Raw genomic sequence first — 16,597 nt, 5'->3', positions numbered from 1 at the left:
TGATTACTGTTTTGTTCATTTCATAAAACACGGCACAGATTCAGACATCTTTGGATTTTTAGAGAGGGCACTTAACATGCTTCCTAGGAAATGAAGCAGCGTCGCCCTGTCGAGGGCTGAGCACTATCGCACCAGCTGGGGAGAGTTCATAAAAGCACCTCCCCAATTCACACATACATTCTAACAGTTAAATGAATGTGCGGGCTATGGTCCTAGAAGAGAAAGGCATGGACAGGTACAATAAGTCAACAATGCGAAATGAGATCTCTCCACATTTGCAGAGTCCTTGGAGTGTGTCCCTGCCACCCAGAGTTACAGCCAAGATTCACAAATTCTACTTTCTTTAAATGCTACCAATGCCTTAGTAGGTCTCAAAAACTGTAGAGGCTCTAGACGGTATTACTGTACTCTACAGAGGATTGAATTTTCTTCTGATAGGCTGGTAAGAGTAGAGGATGAGTTTTTGGCATTTATTTTCCATTTGTTCTTATTTCCAGCGTGTAGCCCTCATTCCCGGGGTGTAGCTTTTCTGAAGATCAACTGAAAGCCTACTGTATTTCCCAGGGTCATTCCAACTTGTCACACCCTGAACCCTGACTTGTATATCCCTAGTACTGTCATAATGTCAACATCTCTGCTTTGCTCTTCATGATCACAGCAGTTTTGCGTTTACTATTTTGGCTTCACACCCCATCCACGGTCAGCTTAGGATTCTAGAGGAAACTGCATGTAGAATTTTAGGCACATGTTTTTGCAGTTCTCTCTACTCTGGACTCTTGGACCCTTGAGTTCCAGAAGCCTTGGCTGAACCTATGTCTAATCTGACTCTTTAGCACAACTGAGCTAATGCAAGATCCCATTCCCTAGTTCTGCAAATCAGCAAATGTGCTGAGGGGGAAAACAAAGACGAAGGTGGGCTCACCTCAGTGCACTTACATTCTGTGTGCAACATTTTGTGCGTATGTTTTGGCTGGCTTGGTTATTGAAACCTTCCATTTTTTTTTGAAGGTACTGTATCCAGCCTGTGCAGCTGTTTTCAGAGGAAGGGTTGGTCTCATACAAGCCAGATTATGTGGCCTCTTATTTATTGTATTTTTATTGTATTGTTATTGTATTTTCTATCCCCTCTTGATCACTTCATTTCGCCTTTCCTAGTCTGTGTTGCCTTACACAAAATTAAGATATTACCTTATGTTCATTCTCAACATCCTTTCTTACCATAACCTGCATTCTGGAAAACTTTTCATCATGACTACCTTAGGCTGCTATACCTCAACTACAGAGCACAGTACCTTCCAGCACCTTATTCTGGGACTAGCTGACTATTTAAACCCATATTTTATAAGGGTTTTTCAGGGATAAAAGCATCACATCCTTGACATCCATTACTTGGTTCCCACCAAAAGAAACACTGTTATGGCAATTGACTTTCTGGTGGAAAGATGCTGCATGTACCCAAGCTGGTTTTTCTCACTGGAGCAGGCTGTGATGCACCACTCAAATCAAGATACAATCTGTGGATACTGTCATTCCACAACAGCTCTTCTTTCTGCCAGTGGGTTCCTGTGGGCTCGTTATTATGCAATCTGCGTTTTCTCTGTAGAGATCTATTTAGTCTTTTATGAAAACTGCACAATAACTCAATTATCCACTGAAATGAAGGGAGCAATGATGTGGATAATCCCAAGACAGCAAATCACCAAAAGCCATTTAGATAGGGTTTCAGAGTGCATTAAGCACACCATCTCCTCCTTACAGATTTTCTGTGTATTTGGTTTTTTCCCCCATTGAATATGGGGTCAAAGTATCCACATTAGGCTGAAGTATGGAAGAAACTGTGTACAATCTATCACAAAATAACTCTTCTGAATAGTAAGAAGTAAATCACAATCACATCCACCTGATTCTCAGAATCACTTCTATTGCCTAGTTGCTTCCAACTCAGGGTAAAACAACTGTAGACAGACATTCTGACTCTCACCTTTCTTTTCAGAGGTCCCAGGCGGGAAGTTTTGGCATCTTGTGCTTTGTAGGTCACCCACAGACCACTGGCTATATGCTGTACAAAGCAGAGAGAATCTCCATACTTGATTTCCGGAACTCCCATGCCTTCTATGTCTCGCTTGTGACTGGAATCTAATTTCTCCTTGAGTTCCTAATTCATACACAAACAGAAACAAACATAGGCATTACTGATTAAATTAGAAGCTCAATATACAAAACGAATCACCTGTGAGAAATTTGTAAGCCAGGCAACTGGTTACCAAAATAATCACGATGTGCCTGTCAAAGCCAGGATTTCAGAAAGACTTGCTTCCCTTATCTCTTGTTAATTGTAAAATCAATGGCTTTCGAGTTCTTGTTACATCAGTGATTATTTAAATCCACGGGTAAAGGGGGCACCTAGTAAGCCCTCTCTTTTGTTCTGATTTTGTGTAATTCTTCACTATATTTTCTACTTTCCTCATCCTGATTTATATACCTTAATAAGTAACCCGTTACTAGCCAATTAACTTATTTCCAGCAAATGACATCTTCCATAATTGTAATGGTTACCTGTCACAAAGCACTCACTCAGAGGCTTTCATCCTATCTATTGATTTCATATAAAAATTTCTTATAAAAATCTGCAGAGAAAGGAGACCCTTTGAGTAGACAGGGGTTACTAACATGGCTTAAGCTAATGTAGTAATTTGTGTATCAGTCTCTTAAGGCCTCCTCAGTGGTGTGTTGTAGTCAAGCGGTTTCATTCTTCAGCTGTCACTGTTTCACTGCCTATTCTCCAGTGTGGAAAAGGGACTTCCTGTGCATCAGGTAACAACACAGTGACAATCTGAAGTACCTGTCACAATAGCGTGTCATGAGGTAGCCCTCTGATGCATGGTAACTTCTTCCCCTCCTCATCAATCAGGGCCTCTGTGGTTCTATTCTGAATGGTTATACCCTATTTCCATTTCTTTCCTACATCTTGCATTAAATTGCTCATTTGTAAAAGCCATTAAAGAGGAAGCAATTTGAACTTTTACAGAATAAAAAATGGCTGTTACCTGTTTGCAAAAACGTTTTTCTCTCTCCCTCTCCCTGCCTCCCTCCCTCCCATCTCTCTCTGTCTCTCTCTTTTTTTTCTTTTTGAGCCCAGAGTCTCACTCTGTCACCCAGGCTGGAGTACAGTGGTACAATCTTGGCTCACTGTAACCTCTGCCGCCAGGATCAGGTGATCCTCCCACCTTACCCTCCTGAGTAGCTAGGACTACACGTGCAGGCCACTACACCTAGCTAATCTTTTGTTTGTTCATTTATTTATTTATTTATGGTTTTGCTTTCTGCAGAGACAGGGTTTCCCCATGTTGCCCAGGCTGATCTTGAACACCTGGGCTCAAGCAATCCACCACCTCGGGCTCCACATTTTTCTCCTCCTTAATAGTGGAACAAACAGCAGCACATGTATTGAGTCATTACCACGCTCAATATAATGTTCTAAGTTCTTTACACGTATTAACTCTCCATAGTGGCCTCTGATGTAGCTACAAATGCCATTCCAGTTTTACAGATGAGAAAATGAAGGAGGTAAATTTGCCCAAGATCATTCCGGAAGTAACGACAGGAAGTCCAGCTCCAGAGTCTGTGCTTTTCTCCTACTCTAAACTACTCCTCACCCTTCAAAACCCTGCTCAGAGGTTACCTCTGTAAAGGCAGAGTCAGTCTCTCCTGCTCTTCTTCCCCAGCAGTCTCACTGCTCTACTGGGCACTTAGCACATCACATGTAAAATGTGTTTCTTTATACGACATTTTCTTTTTGTCAGGCTATGAAAAAAATCAAGGGCACAGGCCAAATTTCAATTAACTTTGGATTTGTAACAGAAAATTCAACACCTATCAATTACTTAATGGACATATACTGAGAGAATATATATAGCTGAGCAATTTTTTCTTTTACGTTTATTTTTCATTTCAGCTCTTATTTTCCTTCAAGCTTTCATTATTTCGCACAACATTTAAAGGATCACTTGGAGCAATATTAGTACAAGAAATTTCTTTTTCTTTTAAATGTGTGTGTTGAAACATTGGCTGGATTATTAAATATGACTTCTTTACTTTTTCAAGCAGCAAGATAACATCCAAGGATAAGCATGAATTTTTCTTTTGCAAAAAGATTATTGCCAGAAAAATATATTTCTGATTTTGTAACATTAGCTAATAGGATAATAGTATTTGATATATTGGGATTTTCTTTACAGGCAATTCATCAAGAATGCATTTATTCTATAAAACAATGGATACTTGATTTTCACTGCAGCAATATTCACAGCTCTAGAGACACTCGAGCCAGTAACAGAACTGAAAAGATGCCAAAATTCTCATCTCTAGTCTGCTCTCTAACCGTAGCCAATGCAGGGGTTAAAATTATGCACACCACAACTGTTAAATATGAATAATTACATTGATTTCTAATAGCTACTGATTAAAACAATTCATATTACCCAACTATCAGTGAATATGGTAACTTCATTACTTTCTTGCCTTTCACTTAAACATGGCTTTGCAAAAAAAAAAAAAAAAGATCTGTTTTTCTGGAGTCACTGAAATAAACGAATCATGATTCTGTATAGAAAGGAGTGTTTCTGTGTCTTTGTTTTACAAAACAGCATCGGCTTCCAAATTCTATGGTAGTCGCTGCAGTGGCCACTTCTAATTTAATAGAACGGCGGCAACAAACGAAGATCTAGAGACAAAATCCATATGAAAAACAACCTAATTCAACCTTAAACAGTAATTATAAATCAGTAAAGGAAATTAAAGAGCTAGGTGATGGAGAGGCTTGATTTTATTGACAGCACATTGGTGATTTTCTTTTGATTTGAGTATGAACTAATGCTCCCTTCTGTTTTTACCTGAATATGGCCCCAGCTGCAGCCACCCTACTGCTAGAAATGGAAATGTTCTAAAAAATAGAGCTAATCCAATCATTCTCTTTCAATAACTCCCAGGTTCCTATGGAATACAATTGTTATCTCTAAAGTTCTTATACCCCAAATGCTCTAACCAAATTGGACTAAGAGTACTTATATTCATGTGCCAAATATTCCCCTTCTTTGGGCCTTTACTGACATTATACTTTCTGTTTGGAATTCCCCTGCTTCATCTTGGCATCTCTACATCTGTATTGTTTATATTTCATATCTTCTGTATATTGTGGTATTTCGATATATTTTTGTTTTTAATTTTTTATTGCTAAAAAATTAAGACAGTAAAATTTGCTTTCACTGGTGTACAGTTCTACCAGTTTTGACAAGTGCGTAAGTCATATTGCAACCCCTTTAGACAAATATAGAGTAGTTTCATCATCCCAAAAGAGTCCCCCAGGCTCTCCCTTTGAAGTCAGCTCTCCTCTCTCCTGGGCAACCAGTGATCTGTTTTCTGTTCCTGTGGCATTGCCTTTTCTAAACTGTCACAGGAACACAATAATATATACAGCTTTTTGATTCTGACTTCTTTCACTTAGCATAATCTATTTAAGATTTATCCATTTAGTATGTATACCAGTAGTCTGTTCTGTTTTATTACTGAGTGGTATTCCATGGCATGGATACACCACAGGCTTTTAACCCATTCAACAGAGGACATTTGGTTTACTTTCCCTTTTTGGTAATTATGAAGAAAGCTGCTATGAACATTCAGGTACAGGCTTTTTATGAACATAACTTTTTCATTCCCCTTGGGTAAATGTCTAGGAGTAGAATTACTGGGTCACTGGAGAGTATATGTTTAACTTTATAAAAACCTGCTGAACTGCTAAACTGGTATTTTGATATTTTTAAAACTTTCTGGCTGGGGAGAGATTGCCTTTCTGGTTAGAGATAGGAAAGGGCTCAGCTGCACGCCTTTGATATGCAATCTAATCAACTCACAACCAGACGTCCTCTAGCTGGCTCACACGTTCCAGGAGGCGATATTCCTCTGCCTTCCCAAGGCCAGGTACTAGGTAGATAGGGACCACCTCTATAGCTTAGAGTCCCCTGAAATTACTCAAACTAGCAAATCCCAAACTGTTTACCCAGCCCTGCCTTGCCTTAACCACGGAAACCCCAACAAAAGGGGTAGCAAAGGTTGTCACCTTGCTTATGCCCCTTGTCTGCCTCCTGACCAAAGCTGGTGCTTTCCTATGTGACCCTGCGTGGCGTGGCACGTCTCCTGTTGCTAGGACCTGTGAGTATAATAAACTTTGTTTTCCTAAGCCTCTCCTGCATCTCCTCACACGGCTGCACCTGACTGATGATCACATAAAGGAACACAGCACATCTCATCCATCAAGCCTTCTCTACTTAGCCAAAGCCGGAGGATACCTGTACACATTCTCTGATCTCATGGTTTTGTGGACCCTGCAGGGACTGTCCTTCCAGGGCTAGCCAATTCCTAAAAATGGTAAAGGACTCATCCGGGAGCACACCTTTTATATGCAAACCAATCCAAAGCCCATAAAGCCAACCTCCTCCTTTACCTTCTGGACCCCCATTCCCGTAGCCTAATCTCCCCAGGGCTGGTACCAGACAGCCAATAGCAACTCCCATGCTCCAGAGCCTGCTGAAATTATTCAAAGTAGTCAACCCTAAGCCTATTTATCCTGCCTAGCCCATCTCTTTCTATGGAAACCACCAAAAGGCTCTTTCCCCCGGCTTCCCCTCACTCTCTCTTCCTCCTGGAGGATGGTGCTTCTCTGTGTGGCCCTGTGTGGTATGGCGTGTCCATTCCTCTTGGGAATGGAGTCAAACAAGTGTTCTTTTCCAATGCTGATTGTCTCCTGATTTGTTGGCTTCATCACACTTGAATAATAAAATCTACATTTTAAAAACAGGTATTATTGTTGGGATACTAGCTGCCCCCTGGCAGATTGAAAATGCCAAAGGTGTAAAACTGGGATTTCTTTGTCTTTGTATTTCATACAATGCTCTGCTTAAAACTGGTTGCAAATCATTTGTTATTGTTTTACTGTTCTGCAGGCATTCAATCTATATCTGTTTATTTGCATCAACCCTGTTTATGTTAGATGATAAGCTGATTCTAAGAAGGAAGAGGTTATCTGGCCTAATAGGTGTTGAAGGGCAGTAATCATTATCCTCTGCCTCCACTGACACCTTATTAAGGCAATGCTCATGACCACATCATAATTGTCATATTAGTATTTGGCTGAGATGATCAAGTTGCTACGATTGGTTTAATATTCCTGGAATATTAAATGTTTGGCTGGAGATGATCAAGTTGCTAAGATTGGTTTAATATTCCTGGAAGGATGAAGAAAGGAGCTAGAACTAGGCCAGGCGCAGTGGCTCACGTCTGTAATCACAGCACTTTGGGAGGCAGAGGTGGGTGGATCATGAGGTCAGGAGATCAAGACTATCCTGGCCAACATGGTGAAACCCTGTCTCTACTAAAAATACAAAAATTAGCTGGGTGTGTTGGTGCATGCCTGTAATCCCAGCTACTCAGGAAGCCAAGGCAGGATAATTGCCTGAACCAGAGAGTTGGAGGTTGCGGTGAGCCAAGATTGTGCCACTGCACTCCAGCCTGGCAACAGAGCGAGAGTCTGGGAAGGAAGGAAGGAAGGAAGGAAGGAAGGAAGGAAGGAAGGAAGGAAGGAGGAAGGGAGGAAGGGAGGAAGGGAGGAAGGGAGGAAGGGGAAGGAAGGAAGGGAAGGAGGGAGGGAGGGAGGGAGGAGGGAGGGAGGGAGGGAGGGAGGGAGGGAGGGAGGGAGGGAGGGAGGGAGGGAGGGAGGGAGGGAAGAAGGAAGGAGAAGATGGTGCCACTGCACTCCAGCCTGGCAACAGAGTGAGACTCTGTCTCAAAATAAATAAATAAGAAAAGAACAGAACAGAACAGAAGAGGGGAGGGGAGGGGAGGGGAGGAGAGAGAGAGAGAGAGAGAGAGACGGCGGGGGGCGGGGTGGAGAGAGAGAGAGAGAAGGAAAGAAAGAAGGAAGGAAGGAAGGAAACTAGAAGATGGTGCCAGTGCACTCCAGCCTGGCAACAGAGTGAGACTCCGTCTCAAAATAAACAAACAAACAAACAAATAAATAATAAAGAAAGAAACCAGAACCAATAGTTGCCCAGTGCCTGGTTCAAACTAGGTATTGTGCTAAGTACTTTACAATGAAAACACCATCACGTGAATTTACCAAGGACCTACAAAGTGGTATGTATCATACATGACACTTTACATTTTCTCTAAATCTTTCAATAGCCCTATGGCTTTTATTATCCTACTTTATAGATGATAACACCGAGGCTTGCAGAGTTTGAGCAACTTGCTCAAAGCCACATAGCTGTAAGCAATAGAACATAATCCAAAATCAGGTACAATTCCAAAGCCAGGTATAATTCATTTGAACAGAATTATCTGAATGGTTACCACTACCAGCAGCACAGTTAAGTAATTAATTGTACCAATAGTTTAGTTGCTTAAAGGTTAATATGAAGAAAAAGTTGAAAACATATACTATTAAAGGCCGGGCACGGTGGCTCACACCTGTAATCCCAGCACTGTGGGAGGCCGAGATGGGTGGATCACGAGGTCAGGAGATCGAAACCATCCTGACTAACACAGTGAAACCCCATATCTACTAAAAAAAAATATTAAAAATTAGCCAGGCGTGGTGGTGGGTGCTTGTAGTCCCAGCTACTCGGGAGGCTGAGGCAGGAGAACAGCGTGAACCCGAGAGGCGGAGCTTGCAGTGAGCTGAGATGGCACCATTGCACTTCAGCCTGGGTGACAGAGAGAGACTCCGTCTCAAAAAAAAAAAAAGAAAAAAAGAAAATGGCTTTAGGTTCATACAGATTTTAAGAGTTATACATATAAATCAACAAGCACAACAAAGTATGGTCTATATTCAGAGTACAATTGGAGTTTGGAAGAAAAAACAGCTCTACCAGGGGAGTAAGGGATGGTTTTATACAAGAATTTCTACATGACATGAGTGCAGCCAGGGTAGAGAGGAGTGAGGGGTAATGAGGAAGGGATTGGCTTTCTAGTAAAGGGGCATGGCACGGCAAGCAGAACGCTGGAATCCAGAAAGAGATGAGAGCAAAAATTAAGGACTCTGAACTCTATTCTACAGGTTCATATTTCTGAAGCTCATGTTGTTAACAGACTTCATATGGGAAAAAGATGACTGTGGACAAATACCGAATCTTCTTCTAAGAGTCAAAGGGAATACTGTGATCGTATAAGCTCTTGTTTGTCCTATGGTAAAAACAAAACATCATCATCAATGAAAAAATCAAAATGACCTATTGAACTCGAATGCAGCATCTTGTTTATTTCTTCCCACTATTATCGTTGTTTGGAATACCTTTTGGGAAAAGCTAGTGTAGGTAATGGAAAGCCACTGAAACACAGAGTTCCATCTTAGAATAACTGTTCTGGCATCCACGTGAATGATGGGCTGAAAAGACATATGGCTGGAGATGGTTGAGTTGTAGGTGACACCATTAGTATCTAGGATGATACGTGGAATGGAGTAGCTTCTAATTCATGCCTATTAATTAGAGTGAAATGTGTTATTTAATACAATTAAGCCACCTGTGTTTACAGATGACAAGAAAGTACCTTTTACAATACAGGACTGTAGACACCCAGAAATGTTTCAGAGGAAAAGTAGATATGGGAAGGCGGAGTCCATTCATGGATGCTGGGGTGAGCCTTCAAGAAACTCCTGGTTAGCCCACTATTTCCAGGTGTCTCTGGAGAAACCTTGAGGAATCACCTTTGGGTTTGTTTTCATATCAACATAGCCTCCTTAAGACTTTCTCATCTAGAATCTGAGATCTTCGTATTGCCCTTAAAAACCACACACTGCAGGACATTGATAAAGAGTCTAGCTGGCCCCAGGCTTTGTGTGGAAGAGGAGGAACGCCTTCCTCTGTTTACTACATGCTGGGAAGCAGATTCATCTGCCTTATTGGGGAAGGCATATTTCTCCAGCAGAAGTCACTGTACTGGGCTCTTTTCTCCGTATTTCTCGTTTAACCCTTGGCACCACCACCTTGAGATAAGCAGCACTACTTCCATTTTATGGATAAGAGAACTACCAGGTCATCTTCCTGGTCTCATTTAATTTTCACAGCAATCTTTCAAGACACACTTTAAAAAAAAAATCTATATTTTTCACAAAACATATGAACAGCATATGGCAGAGCCAGGGTTCAAACCCAGGCTTCTTCCACTTCAAAGCCCAAGGTTTTCCTTGACTGACTCTCTATTTGGTCCACTTGGAACCATAAACTCTAGAGAAAGCACATCCGTTTGAAGTTTAAAAATCCTTTGTAGATTTTATTGAAAATGAAGCTGCAGTAAGTGATGTTGTCTTTAGGCATTTGAATCTTACTATCCGTATTTTCTTCTCTCCCCTTCCCTCCTTTGCTCCATACCCTCCCTTTCCCCAGTGGATAACTTGGTGAGAAAATGGAGCAAGCAAGGGAACCGGCAAAAACAGCGCTGTTCTGCACCAGGGTTTCAGGGACAGGTGAACCATGAGCCCAGCTGTCACCTTGGTTAGGGGTGCCATGGCTGCCGAGGTTAAACGGCATGTGAAAGGTAGGCAGGGAAATCACATTTGGCTAAGAACACCATGCTCAGCACATAGATATTTCATAAATGTTTACTAAACTGAATTTAATGTTTTTATACAGTCAGGAAAAATTTCCTCTAATTGGGAACAGGGATAGCTCTATACCCTTACACTATGAAATAGGCAACATTTGAGATTCTAGCCCAATCATTCAAGATGTATGGTGTAGTCATTTAAAATGGCTTTTTAAAGCACTTTTAAAGTGGCTTTACAGTAAGTGGCTATACATAAGGCCTGCTTTAACATTATTAATTCACCCTTCCCTGAAAAAAATTCAATGATGTAAACTGACATTGAGTCATGACATCTAAACAGACAATATTGCCATGCCAGAGTAAATATTAAATCACATTATCTGAAATCCTTGTGGGAATGGCCTTGCAATGTCAAGACCATGGAAAAATGATGTGAAATCAAGTTCATAGAAATTTGTCTTAGATGTTCAAAATAAAATGAACCTCTCTCATTGGGTGTGTACTGGGAAGAGATTACAGTAGCAAAATGATTACACAAGGATGGCAGGATGTTTCTATGACGACAATGGAGGCTAGAATGAAATGGATTTCACTCTATTTCAAGGTATGACCACACTGATGTAACCCTTCAGCAAGCATTTTTCAAACTTACTACAAGAGATTCTAGGATGCAAAAATAAAGCAGGGTGGGGTATGTGTGGTCCTTGTCATCCAGCGCCTCCCAGTCAAGGGAGTGACGGCCTTAAGAACGCATGAGCAGGTTTTCCTCTCACAAAGAGCACTTAACACTTGCCTGAAAGCATGAGAAGGTGCTCACTGTGGTAGACTGCAGAGGGGCAAAAGGTATTCCAGGCACAAGTCTGGTGGTGATTAGAAAAAAACAAGCATGTTCCAAGACTGAAATAATATGCTGGGGCTCAAGGCAGCCTCAGGCAAGTGGCAAGAGACACAGTGGAAGGGCAGGCAGCTGTCAGGTCTGAATGATCTTTTATGAAAGACTTCAAATGAGGTGCAAATTGATGAAGAATTGTGTTCCAGGTCTCACAGAGGGCAGATGAGAATCAAGGCCCAATCTAGGCTAACTTTGAAGCCAGGCTGTGTCTTACACAACACCACTCTCAGATCAGAGGGATAAGGCTGGGATGCTGTGTTTTGGAAGTAATACTACATCCTAGCCCTCCAATTTGAGTTGCATCATCTGCTGAAGTGGGGGAAGGAGGACCTTGATCAAGATCACATCCTGCTCTTTATTCTATGTGATTTGTATAGCTTGCTCCAAGTCTTCAGTCTGATTCCATTTGAGCCAGGCCCGGGCCGATAACTGCAGCTGGTTCTCGGACTTGGTCACCTTTCAGCAAGGCTCAATCACACCTCCACCTTATCATGCACATACAAGATGCACTGGGGCACCTGCCATCTTCCTGGTAATGGCAGGCTGCTAAGGATGTTAGCACGCACCTGCAGCTGTCCAGTGGCCCCCAATTTAGTAGTCATAACCGTCGCAGGCTAATGCAACCTGACAGAAAATGTGGGCTGGGAAGCTCATCATTACCAAATGACTCACAGCCCAGCACACCCGGTGTCCTCCCAAAACACGTAACTAAAGCCCCAGCAGTGATCTTCCCAAGAGTCTCTTTTTTCTCTTTTGCAGATTCTCCAACATACGGAGAGGATCAGAAGAACACCCTGCTTCCTCACCCTCTGCCCCAGTCCCATGGGAGACAGCTGACTGTCTCCACCTCTCCCTCAGCCTTCCCAACTCCTGTGCCACCACACAGATCCTGAACCGCTATCTCAGGCTACTGTTTGCCGCCTGCTCTGTCACATAATGCCTGTCACAGGCAAGGGCTGGCCAGATGATTCAATGTCCTTACATTGTTGAGAAACAGAGCCCCAACCTCTTTCTGCTGGGTATTGTCACTGGTGGCCGGCGATGGGAAGCACAGAGAGTGCATTTAAGGAAAACCTGTGCCCAGCAAGGCAAGAATACGCTTACTAGGCAGGCACATGGAAGCCCAGGAAAATCAGGGCCTCTCCAGTGCTCTCCCTGCAGTTATTTGGATGGTGTATGAGAGAGTTATGTGTTCTCCACATGTTCTTTCTTTTTGTGCAGCTTCACAGTCTAAGGTGCCAAAGCCCTGCCCACACAACGTCCCAAAGAAACCCTGACATCCAGTGGGAACACAGCCATATCTCGGCCTGCCATAGAGCCTAGGCCATTTTAATTTCAGTTCCTTTCAAATTGAAATGAAGGTAGCTGGGTTGAATACCACTGCATGGAGACTTATTTAAAATCTCCAGCATAGTGACTCCAGTGAAATGTCACCACACTGCCAAGTGCACAGGACAGTGTGACTCACGGGTGACTTTTGCCTCCAGCTCTGCTATGCCGACGGCCCCCATGGTACCGTGACGACTTTCCAGCCATGCCCTGCTTGCCTCCCCATACATGGAAATGGAGGAAGTTGGGGAGATAAGCAGTGCACCCTTTGAAGGGAAATGTATTCAGAGGCCAGAAGTGATGCCAAGTGGAAGGAGTGTGACAAGGTCTCTATGGGGCTCTGAGCCTTCCTTGCTTCCCCCAGAGACCACGGCACAGTGCTGAGCCATGCTCCACAAGGCTGAGCCAAGAACGGAATAGAATGCAAGAGTCCCCTTGGAACAGGACCCTGCCAGCTGCCTGGAAGGCCGCCTGACCCTGCGCTGGAAGAAAAGCCCCTTTTTGAAATGCTAAAGACCCCGAGGTCATTGCTCTATCCTTGGCAGCATACCCCGAGTGGGTCAAGGAGAAAGGGGGAGAATGCTCAAATACAGAAAGGGCCAAACTGGCATTCTTAGAAAAACACTTGCTTGGTCATTAGCCGTGATGAGTCATTTCTTGTTTTCCACCTCCCTCTTTTACTCCCACCCACCTTCAGCCCCCACTCCACGTTCCAGTCTCTGTTCTTACGACTTTTCTGTTGCTTTGTTTCACTGATTCTTTCAGAAAGTTGCACTGCTCTAAATCACTTCCTGGAGGCAAAAATGTTTACTAAATAGGTATCAATTTGAATTTAAAGAATCCCTCTTGTGTTGGCAATCTAAAAAAAAAAAAGGAAAAAAATGATAGCAACGTGGGGAAGATGTGCTCAGAAAACCAGAGTCAATAGCCATTGGAAGAGAAGCAGATGGAAGATAACATCTGAGAGATGGTTAGGAAGATATGAACAGGAAGATCATGTCTTTTAATATTTGGAATAAAGATACGAAAAAAGCCCAATTCTGATACAGAGCAATATTAAAGAGAAAAAAACTACATGCCAAAGAGTTTCTCTGCCTAAAAAGACCATAGGAGCACAAAATGAGGGGGAAAACAGACTCTGAACCCCTGCACCAAAGAAGGGCAGTGCTGACTATTTTCTTCAGGTGCATTAGGAAGCAGAGATGCCCCCATAGAAAATTCAGCTGTCAGCCTCACCCCTAGTCCTACACAAGCAGAATCCTCAACAACCCTTGAGTGAAATCACGGTGAGAACACACATCAAGATTTATTTCTGGAAAAGAGCAAAGAATGAAACTAAAGGTGAAGCTCCCAAAGGAGATATTGAGCTATACTCTTAGGCAGCGCAGACTTCCTGATAACTGTGCCCACATCTGTGCAGAGCCTTTCTCATGCTTGGATGATCTTTCCAGAACACTCATAAAGTGACAGACCATCCAACTGTCTGTCAGAAGTTAGCTCAGCATGTAATTCTGACCGTTCAACTAGATCCAGCTCTGAGTTAGAGAGAGTCGAAGCCTAGTTGAACATTAAAGGTGGCTGAACATTAAAAAAGAATAGTTGTCCACATACACATCAAATGGTAAAGCCATTAATTCAAGGTTAACCTAACTACCAGAGGATCCATTCTTAATGAAGGTTTGGGATGGATAGGAGAGAGCTGAGAGATCTGGGGAGTAGGAATAGCTAAGGGAAAGAATGGGGAAGGTAGTAGTAAATTTTATCATATAAATATTAATAACTGCAAGATGATGTCATGTCCAGAATGTGTTCTCTGCATCATTTTAAAAACTTAAAACAAATAAAGCACTGAAACTCATGCTTTTTTTTTTTTTTTTTTTTGACGGAGTCTAGCTCTGTCGCCCAGGCTGGAGTACAGTGACCGGATCTCGGCTCACTGCAAGCTCCGCCTCCCGGGTTTATGCCATTCTCCTGCCTCAGCCTCCCGAGTAGCTGGGACTACAAGGCGCCCGCCACCTCGCCCGGCTAGGTTTTTTTTTGTATTTTTTAGTAGAGACGGGGTTTCACCGTGTTAACCAGGATGGTCTCGATCTCCTGACCTCGTGATCCGCCCGTCTCGGCCTCCCAAAGTGCTGGGATTACAGGCTTGAGCCACCGCGCCTGGCCTGAAACTCATGCTTTTTAAATTTAAACCTTTTTAACAAATTACCTTTTTATTTAAACAAATGTAGCTCTGAAACTCATGTCTCCATGCTACTATTGCTTTAAAGGAGTGAAGAATATAACTTGGAAGTTATTAAAGACAACTCAGAATGCACTAAACAACAACAATAGTTTCCAATAGCCTTTGAGCAACAATGTCCATTCCTATGATCCTTGGATTTTCCAGGACTGTCCACACACTCCTTTTGCTCAAGACTTCAACCTTCATCCAAGGTACACATTCCTCCATGAACTCAATTCAAAAGATAAAAGAAGAAAGTGTTTATCTATCTTAGGTCAAATTTCCAACTCTGCTTTGTTCCAGCCTACTTTCTTTCCCAGTTATAGCTCTACCTGGAGGTGTCTGAGTTTTCACTTTTAGAACAGGGTCAAAGTCCACTTTATCACACCTTACCTTTGATGCCCGGAAAGAGAAAGCTGTGGACTTGGTGTCTGCCTTTGCCCGGTCTTGTAGTATAAGGCCTTGGTCTTCTGTCAAGGCCAGGTAGTGGCCTGTGGTGAGATGCCGGAGTCGAAAAGCCTGGCCCCATCTGATGTTACTGCCACTCCAACTGGGCAGATGAAACAGACAAGAAATTGCATTTATACAAAAATAAGTCCTTTTCAGTATTTACCCTGCGCTTTCTTACACATGCTAGCAGACTTATAACCCTTCTGGTGTCCATCCTTAAGAGAAAAATGCACCAGGTTCCTGGCTTGCTGTAGGATTTCATGTCTGCCTACAACCCAGCCTAGTGCTCGCTCTTGGTAACATCAACAAGGAATGATCTCAAAGGCAGGTCAGTGGCTTCATTCAACTGGAAGTCCCAGGTTTCCAATTTTTCCTTCACTCCACTGAAAGGTCTTGATGCAAATAATCACAAATCAATGGGAAGCTTGTCTTTGAATGGAAACTTGTTTCTGGAAAAGCCTTTCCAAACCTGCCATCTGAACTAAAACGTATTACTACACAAAGAGTCCTATCTTCAAGGGAAATAGTAAAAATACCTGCACAGCTTAGACTTGCCACAGACAGACAATAAACAAGCGTAATGAGTCAACACTGAATTATGTTAAAAGGAGATAAATTCTGTGGAAAATAAGTAAAGCAGGATAAAAGGATTAAGACAAGGGAGAACTCATATTGAATACTGTCCTCTTAGTGGTCCTTCATCAAAAGATTAGCACTCAGCAAAAGTTACATTAAGTGTTATGGAGAAATTATCCACTGAATAATCTAACTCAAAATTTATCTCTTTAAAATATTTGCTCATATGCAAAATACTTATCTCTTAAGAATAAAAGGTTTAAGAGATATATGTGTGACATTTTAAAACCACTCTGCACTTTGTCCAACTTTTTGAAGCATCAATAAATCCAAATCACATTGATAAAAGGCTTAAATTCTTCATGTCTAGTTCTCTGGGGAAATGAGCAAGCAATCACAACCAGAAGTACATATACATACCTATTTTGACCTCTTAAAAAGTCCATTAAGCAATAACTAAGGGCTAATATCCTGAGAACAAGAGTATGTTACTCTCAGATTTTTAATGGGTTTGGAAAGAGGATGTAAAT

The 16,597-nt window shown here is 42.2% G+C and overlaps 1 protein-coding gene across 1 annotated transcript in view; it reads right to left on the bottom strand.

Annotated features, from left to right (window-relative positions):
- RYR3 (ryanodine receptor 3) overlaps positions 1–16,597 on the bottom strand; it is a 566,751-nt gene that overhangs the window by 301,160 nt on the left and 248,994 nt on the right. Inside the window, exons 10-11 of the mRNA XM_050797588.1 lie at positions 15,435–15,591; positions 1,982–2,155 (exon numbers count right to left, since the gene is read on the bottom strand). Of these exons, the coding sequence (XP_050653545.1) occupies positions 1,982–2,155; positions 15,435–15,591 (331 nt within the window). The remainder of the gene's footprint in view (positions 1–1,981; positions 2,156–15,434; positions 15,592–16,597) is intronic.

Source organism: Macaca thibetana, chromosome 7 (genome assembly GCF_024542745.1).
Source record: "Macaca thibetana thibetana isolate TM-01 chromosome 7, ASM2454274v1, whole genome shotgun sequence".
Lineage (NCBI taxonomy): Eukaryota > Metazoa > Chordata > Mammalia > Primates > Cercopithecidae > Macaca > Macaca thibetana.
Note: the sequence above shows the minus strand (reverse complement) of the source record. Positions and strands in the feature narration are given on the sequence as shown.